Source organism: Vulpes lagopus, chromosome 8, assembly GCF_018345385.1.
Source record: "Vulpes lagopus strain Blue_001 chromosome 8, ASM1834538v1, whole genome shotgun sequence".
Taxonomy (NCBI): domain Eukaryota; kingdom Metazoa; phylum Chordata; class Mammalia; order Carnivora; family Canidae; genus Vulpes; species Vulpes lagopus.
Genome location: NC_054831.1, coordinates 99,454,206 through 99,462,631, shown reverse-complemented (window position 1 = coordinate 99,462,631; position 8,426 = coordinate 99,454,206). Strand labels below are relative to the sequence as shown.

The 8,426-nt window shown below is 45.4% G+C and overlaps 1 protein-coding gene across 1 annotated transcript; it reads left to right on the top strand.

Annotated features, from left to right (window-relative positions):
* The first annotated feature begins 6,836 nt into the window (after positions 1–6,836).
* HTR1A (5-hydroxytryptamine receptor 1A) lies at positions 6,837–8,199 on the top strand. The gene has a single exon (XM_041767738.1). The coding sequence runs from the start codon at positions 6,842–6,844 to the stop codon at positions 8,111–8,113; it is 1,272 nt and encodes a 423-aa protein (XP_041623672.1). The 5' UTR covers positions 6,837–6,841; the 3' UTR covers positions 8,114–8,199.
* The last annotated feature ends 227 nt before the right edge of the window (positions 8,200–8,426 follow it).

Below are 8,426 nucleotides of genomic sequence, written 5' to 3'. Positions count from 1 at the left end.
CACCAACTGGGTGGCTTAAATCGACAGAAATGTATCGTCTCACAATTCCAGATGCTAGCTATCTGAAATGAAAGTGTTGGCATAAACTCCCTATCTGCAGCAGAGACTCTCCAATGAGGAGATTTGTTTGTTTCTGATGATTGTCAATGGTCTTGGTGTTACTTGGCTTATCGCAGCACAACTCCAATTTCTGTCTCTGTCTTCATATGGTGTTCTTCCCTGTGTGTCTGTCTTCGTGGGTTCTCCTCTATTTGTGTCTTTGTCCAAATTTCCCTTATTTTATGAGTATCAGTGTTTTGATCAGGGCCCACCCTGATTGTGGATGACCTCACCTTAACTTGATTACCTCTGCAAAGATCCTATTTCTAAAAAAGGTCACAGTAACAGACACCAAGTCTTCTGTCCTTTTGGGTGACACAATTCAACCCACAATTTTATGCAATTTTATACAGCCAGATTGGAGAAGAATTAGGCTAAATGTACTAAAGTTGAATCCGGGTGTATCATAAAACCCAGTAATTCCATTTCTGGATACTCAGATCCTTGGTTCCCTAGGTACGGTCTGTAAATCAGCAAGATTAGTGTCACCCAGGAGCTTGGTAGAAATGCAGAGTCTTGGGCCGCATCCCAGACCTAAAATGTCATAATCTGCATTTCAGCAAGATCCCCATGTGATTTTTGCTTGAAAAGTGTTAATCTAGTTTACTTTAAGATAAAAAAAAAGATATGCACATGAATGCTCATTGAAGTACTGTTTATAAAAGCAAACATTTACAGGAGGTTTAAAGATTCACTAGACAGAAAATAAATAATTTGTGGCATTATTCATACAATTTAAACCTACACAATGAAAATAAATGAACTAGAGGTGCTTCTATCAATACAGATGAATTTCACAAAGATAATGTTGAGGAAAAAACAAAGTTGCAAAAGAATGTACAGAAAATAATACCATTTCTGTACTGCTTAGTGATGCGCGCAGATAATGTAGAAGTACGAAGTCATTCATGAGAGTGAGAAACACTCAATTCTAGAGCAGACAGGGACTTCAGTGGACTCGTACTCTTCTGGTTCTTCAGATTTTCTTAATCGTATAAGTATTTACTGTAGTAATCTTTATACTATACTATCCGCTGTATTTTTGGTATATCTTATTTAATGCATAATCAAATGAAAAAAACTAAGGAAAAATTTAAGTCTGACAAATGGCAGAGTAGTCATTTGAATCCGAAACTGTGCCCCTGAGCCACTATTATCAACTAACATATTACTGTTTCAATAGATAAAATGGCCCAGTTATAGATCGGTACTTTGTAATCACAATTGTTGCTTTTATATAAGGAGTATGTCTTAAAACAAGATTAAAATAATGCAATGAGGGGGATCCCTGGGTGGCTCAGCAGTTTAGCGCCTGCCTTCAGCCCAGGGCGTGATCCTGGACTCTTGGGATCGAGTCCCACATCGGGCTCCCTGTATGGAGCCTGCTTCTCCCTCTGCCTGTGTCTCTGCCTCTCTCTCTGTGTCTCTCATGAATACATAAATAAAAATCTTTAAAAAATAATGCAATGAATATTGGCTTTAGTTTTATAACAAAAATGTTACTTGCCAAAGCCAATAAAAATGTTAGCATTTCCCACCTACTATTGTTAGATTAATACCGAAATTGAATTTTGTTTCAGATAATCATTAGACAGAATTTAATTTCCAGCTATCCTTAGAAGAACAGAGAAATATTGAGCTAACACTCCAAACATTTTTCTCATCTCTACTATGTTCATATTCTTTCAGAAATGAGCCCTGAAAATATTCTCAGAAAGAAAGCAGCGTTGAAGGATTGAGTTCAGGAAGTACATTTAATAACACCTGATGTTATAATTTCTTAATTACGTATAGCAAAAGTACTGACTTTGTTTTTTTATTTACCGTACTTTTATACCTTATATTAGGGCTATGAATTTCAATCATTTATTTTATGCTTTTGAAAAAATGGTTAAGCTCCCAGATAAAGGGCAGTCTCCCAATTCAACAGTGATTATTGAGCTTCTGTTGACATTTTTCCCCTTTTAATAACTTCTTATTTAAGTCAGCAAGTTCTGGAATGAAAAACTCCCATCTTTATTCATTTATCTTATACTCAGAATCTCCTAAAGAACTGTAAGCTTACCAGATACTTTAAGGAGTAGGAAGAAATGTCACCTCCATGTCAAATTGTTTTCACGGTAAATTCTTACCTGAGAGGGCCTTCATTTGTTTTCAGGCTCTTGCTCTTTCACTAAGCCTACCTAATTCTCTTTCTCCACATTGCTCAGCAATTGTCAAAAGAGAGAGAATTAATATTTTTACTTTGCATCACTATTACTACCCAGGAAACAAGAGGGTTAATCAACTAGCCCAAGGTCACCCACCTAGTGAATACATGTTACATTTTTTTCACTCTCCATATGCTGTGGTTTTAGCCTGTGTGTTAAATGAACCAAGTCAATCTTAAGTGGTTCTCAGGAGTAGAGACTGAGATCCACTGTTTGTGTTTTGGTACTGAAAACCAAATGCTGTTCTGGGCCTCTAAGAGGTATCTGACATGTACAAATAGCAGTGAAGGAATGATACCATTGGAGGAAGGAGGATGGTGAGGATTGACACATAAAAAAAGTATTCTCAGTTTTACAAAATGTTTTCTCTTGCATTTTGGTTGTATTTTTTTAAAGGCGACAAGTTAATTTTCAATGATAATCAGAAGACCATGTTTCCTAAGTTATTTAAGCAAACATCTCTCTTTGAAGTCTTTTGTTTGTTTTGTTGTGTTTTTCCCTCTAGTGAATTCCAGTAAAAATCCACAGTTCTGGAAGAACTACAATTGCTCTATTGCTTTACTACTTGATGACTGGGGAACATTAAATTCAGAATGGTGGCATTTTTATTTAAAAAAAAAATCAATCCTAGTTTCCACTTGAAAAAAATATAAGCTTTTTTAAATAGGAGCTTTTAGAAATCACGTTTGTAATCTAAGTGCATTTTCAACTCTTGACTATATAAGTTATTCCCTCATTAATAGAAAAATCAGCCATGATTTAGGGATTATGGATAAACATATCAATTACTGAGAAGCCCCAACCATTACTAAGCCCTCAGTAATGACATCACACTCAGACTTCACAGCAAATATCTTTTTTTCAGTATATTATCAGCTTAATATCTTTTTATCTTATGTCCCTGGTCCAAGAACTACATTGAAATGCAGGGCTTGTATCAAATTTCCTGTGAAAATGTTAAAAATCTTTATCTCTCATAAACTATTTTAGAGAAATTTCACATGATGGATGGTGGATCATACTCCAGATCCATAACTGACAAGTTGCATCTAGTAAATTCAAACAAGAAATAAAAGCAGAATGACTGCAAGTATTGTTTTTAAATGATGTCATCAGTAACATCTGCTTTAAGGTTAGCTTTTCTTCAGGCTAATTTCTTGAAGAACAAAAGCCTAACTACCCAGACGTTTGGTTTGCACCATTTTCTTCTGGAATACCTGGGATCCTGTGTCTTTAAAGGTTAAATATAGAAGAAATGGCAACGTGTGAACATGAAGAAATGCAATATCATTGTGCTGTTAGTATCTATCACGGTAGTAGTAGTTCAACGAAAGGTTATATAACTACTGGTCACTTGAAGGTTATGATAACATAATCAGTGCTGTATCTTTTTCATATTTCTATTTTCTTCCCAATGTTCATTAGAGTGCCTAAAAGTCTTGTTATGGATTTTAAGAAACGTAATGTTTGAAATATTATGTACATCATTCCTATGGAAGACCTGAGGCACTTAAGTTTTTTTCAACCTATGAAAATGCTGCATTGTAGAATATTATAGCACAAAAGCAAATACCAGACCTCATCAATATAATTAATTCCAGATTTAAGTCATTTTAGCTTTCCTGAAAAGGAAAAACATAAATTTGTCAGTTATTAAACCATTGGGGTCCAAGAGATGAATACATATTGCAGACTGACATGTTTACTGACATACATTTATATGCACGAAATTTAACATGATTCCTGTTCAAGGATGTCTTTGATATGTACATATTTTTTAAAATTTAAATTCCTTTTATTTTTACTCTTCATTTATGTTATCAACTCTATTTCCAAAATTTCATCTTCGGAGAATCCAGATTTTAATTATTTTCCCATTATAATTTCTGGACCCACAACTATACTTCAATAAAGCTAGTTAGTTCTGTTTTTGTAAGGATATTTTATTTTATTTATTTTTTTTTGTGAGGATATTTTAAAAGGGGAATCAGTACCTTCACAAATCTTAAAAAAGGCATCTTCAGAGTCTGTTGCCACTATTGCTGTGTATACTTATCTCTTTCTTTTCAATGCCATGAATCATTATAAATGTCAGGTTCATTATTGTGACATGCTGAAATGATTGAGTGGGAACTGTGCCCAGCACTTCATTGTAAAACAATCCATCCCTAAACACATTGCCCTCTACTGTATGCATCAGCCCAATTAGATTTTCTTTGACACTTTGGTGATTGCTCTTTTGTTTGGTCTTGGAGAACTCAAAACCATAAAATTCAGCTCAGATTTGAACACAATATCATGACTATTGCTTTGCTACCTGAGGAGAATCTGTGCATGTCAAGTAGAGTCATGCCTACTCGTATTTGCTTGTAGGATTGCATTCTGCACTTTGCCTTCACTTTAGTCATCTAATCAGTACATATCAGTGAACTTTGCTGTGTTAAATGGTTTTTTACTCTAGTAGATTAGGAGCCCCATTCTTTATCTATTCACATGGGATCAAATTTGCCTTTCCTGGTAAAAAGAAACAGCCTAGAACCAACCTGTAGTAGTCTATTTTGTAGGTGGTCATCCCAATTTGCAAAATCCAAAACCATCCCAGCCCCCAATTGGTGAATGTGTGCAAACGTATGAGTTCCAAAGTGCAGCCTTTGTCAGCACAAAACCAACAACAGCCGATGATGATGTTTGCCTGGGTCTATTACTATCTCATTCCTAGACCTAACTTCCCAACAGCTGGTTCTGCGGACTTTCAAAGAGAGCTAGAGAATGGACAAGGCTTGATATACAATATTAAGAACAAAAGAGGGCAATAAAAGAGATTTTTGAAGAAGAAATATGAAAGTCCATATTGCTTTTCTTTTAATAACCACATTTTCTTTTCTTTCACCAGGTTATGGGATTGCCTCAGTCAGGAGGACCTGCTTAACTCTGCAATTCCAAGGGTTTCTAGAGGCGCTCCAAAGCCTTTGCCGGAAGGTGGCGACATCCGCCCTTCTTGCCTAGAGCTGTCCCAGGTGCTGAAGCCGACATCCGCGCTTGAGGGAAACCGCGGGCCCGCGATCCGAGATTCCAAGTTCCCCCAGAGGTTTGCAGGCTCTGGCCAGACAAGCCAAAGGCCAGATCAAGCGCTCGACCTTGTTTACAGAATCCAGGCAAAAGACTCCCTTCCCTAAATATACTCCGCCATGAAGCTACGAACCGTGGTAATGTTCATTGACATTCAAAAAAGGTGATGGTAACGGAAAGGCGTGTGTTTATCTATGTGTGCAGAATGCATACGGAATTGAGTTTTTTCTTCACTCTGAGATGTATTTACCTGTCCGTTGATATGCCCTTTCCCTCCTAATTTCCCAAAGCAAATAAATAAATAAAGCCACAGGCAACATCCTCCCCCAAGAGAATCAGGCTGGACTGTCAGAGAATGAACGGGCGGGCAGGCTTCCTTAAAAAAAAAAAAAAAAAAAAAAAAAAAAAAGCTAAAAAAACCACTTGGTCTTCTTTCCATCAGTTAACAATAATTTACAGACGACCCCGGGCCTGGCTACCTCCCCGTTCAGGCTCCGTGTGGCTCCTTTGCTCATCTCCCACTGCCACTCCGGTGCTGCTTACCCTGCTTCATAATTGGACAGAAATACGAAGCAACGGATAGTTAGGATTTTTTTTTCCCCACCCTCTCGAGTTTGGCTGGATGAGAGGCGGAGTTACGTGTTGTGATATTGGTCTGACCCGCGGCAGATGCGGTGGAAGCGAGTTCTGAACCTCTGCCGACCGAAAGGGGCCAGAACCAGCGCGGAGCCAGAGGGAGGGGAGGGGGGGCGGGGAGCGCGGGGACCCAGAGGAACGAGGCACTCGGGGCTGGGGAAATGCTAGCAGGGGAGGGTTAGCGTGGGAGGGAGGGACACTGTCGGAGGAGCTGTCGGAGCCACACACGGAGGGATAAGGAAAGCGGAGTGAGAAGAAAGGAGGAAACCGAAAAGATTCAGGAGCGAGAGGGCGGAAAGGGAGGAGAGAAGGCTCCGGAGAAAGAGAAGAGGCCGGAGGAGAGAGTGGGAAAGAGGAAGGGAGGGGAGCAGACACAGGGGAGTCGCCGACGGACCCTGCACGATGAGGCTTCTCCATTCCAGAGACTTCTAAGATTGAGGGCTGCTTGCTAGTGGGGAGGCTCCGGCTCGGGCAGCCAGCCGGCCCAGTGGCAAAGTAAAATGAACAGTGAGACCCAGACGTGGCGGCCACCTCTCCGACATCCGGAGGTCCCGGAGCCGTTCTCGGGCCAACTCCTTTCCCAGCTGGCGTCTCGGAGCCCGCCGGACCAAGGGAGCCCAGGGAACGCCTGGAAGCTTCTCCCCGGAGATGCCCTCGCCTAAGCAGTAAGAACTTCTTGCTTGAGTCCCTGCATTGCCTCCACCTGCAACTCCCCCGGAGAGAGGGCTGGGAGACCCCCAAGGGGGAGGGGCGAGGGGGACCCGGACGCCGCTCTTTCTCCCCTCCCCCTCCCCCGCTCCCGCCCCCCCCCAGCCGGGCGCGCAGGCATGGAGGGGCTCAGCCCCGGACAGGGCAACAACACCACCTCGTCCGAGGGGCCCTTCGGGACGCGCGGCAACGCTACTGGCATCTCCGACGTGACCTTCAGCTACCAAGTGATCACCTCCCTGCTGCTGGGCACGCTCATTTTCTGCGCGGTGCTGGGCAATGCGTGCGTGGTGGCCGCCATCGCCCTGGAGCGCTCCCTGCAGAATGTGGCCAACTATCTCATCGGCTCGCTGGCTGTCACCGACCTCATGGTGTCGGTGCTGGTGCTGCCCATGGCCGCGCTGTACCAGGTGCTCAACAAATGGACGCTGGGACAGGTCACCTGTGACCTATTCATTGCCCTCGACGTGCTGTGCTGCACCTCGTCCATCCTGCACCTGTGCGCCATTGCGCTGGACAGGTACTGGGCCATCACGGACCCCATCGACTACGTGAACAAGAGGACGCCCCGGCGCGCCGCTGCGCTCATCTCGCTCACTTGGCTCATCGGCTTCCTCATCTCCATTCCGCCCATGCTGGGTTGGCGCACCCCCGAAGACCGCTCGGACCCCGACGCGTGCACCATCAGCAAGGACCACGGCTACACTATCTACTCCACCTTTGGCGCTTTCTACATCCCGCTGCTGCTCATGCTGGTCCTCTACGGGCGCATCTTCCGCGCCGCGCGCTTCCGCATCCGCAAAACAGTCAAGAAGGCGGAGAGGAAGGGAGCGGACGCCCGCTCCGGGGTGTCGCCAGCCCCGCAGCCCAGGAAGAGCGTGAACGGCGAGCCGGGGGGCAGAGAATGGAGGCAGGGTCCGGGGAGCAAGGCTGGGGGGCCTCTGTGCACCAACGGCGCGGTGAGGCGGGGCGACGACGGCGCCGCCCTGGAGGTGATTGAGGTGCACCGCGTGGGCAGCTCCAAAGAGCACCTGCCGCTGCCCAGCGAGGCTGGCGCCATCCCTTGCGCCCCCGCCTCCTTCGAGAAGAAGAATGAGCGCAACGCCGAGGCCAAGCGCAAGATGGCCCTGGCCCGGGAGAGGAAAACGGTGAAGACGCTGGGCATCATCATGGGCACGTTCATCCTCTGCTGGCTGCCCTTCTTCATCGTGGCCCTGGTCCTGCCCTTCTGCGAGAGCAGCTGCCACATGCCCACCCTGCTGGGCGCCATAATCAACTGGCTGGGCTACTCCAACTCCCTGCTCAACCCCGTCATCTACGCCTACTTCAACAAGGACTTCCAGAACGCCTTTAAGAAGATCGTCAGGTGCAAGTTCTGCCGCCGACGGTGACGGTCCTCTCGGGCCCCCGCAGCCTCCGGCGCGCACCCCTGGGACAGCTCGCGACTTCCCCGCGGCCTCCGGCCCTCCTCCCGCCTCCCCGCTCCCTCCCTCCCCCTCCTCCTCCCCTCCTCCTCCTCCTCCTCCTCCTCCTCCTCCTCCTCCACCACCCAATCCCCTGCTCCGAGGGAGCGCGCGGCGCGCAGGGGGCCCCCGAGCGGAGCGGCTGCAGCACCCGGGGAGCTCCCGGGCGTGCGGGGGCCACCTCGGCTCGGACCGCGGCCCCGGGACCGGTTCCGATCCCCCGCACTGGCCTCCTCCCACG

Coding starts and splice junctions, on each gene's coding strand:
- HTR1A (XM_041767738.1), top strand. CDS start 6,842: ATGGAGGGGCTCAGCCCCGGACAGGGCAACAACACCACCTCGTCCGAG.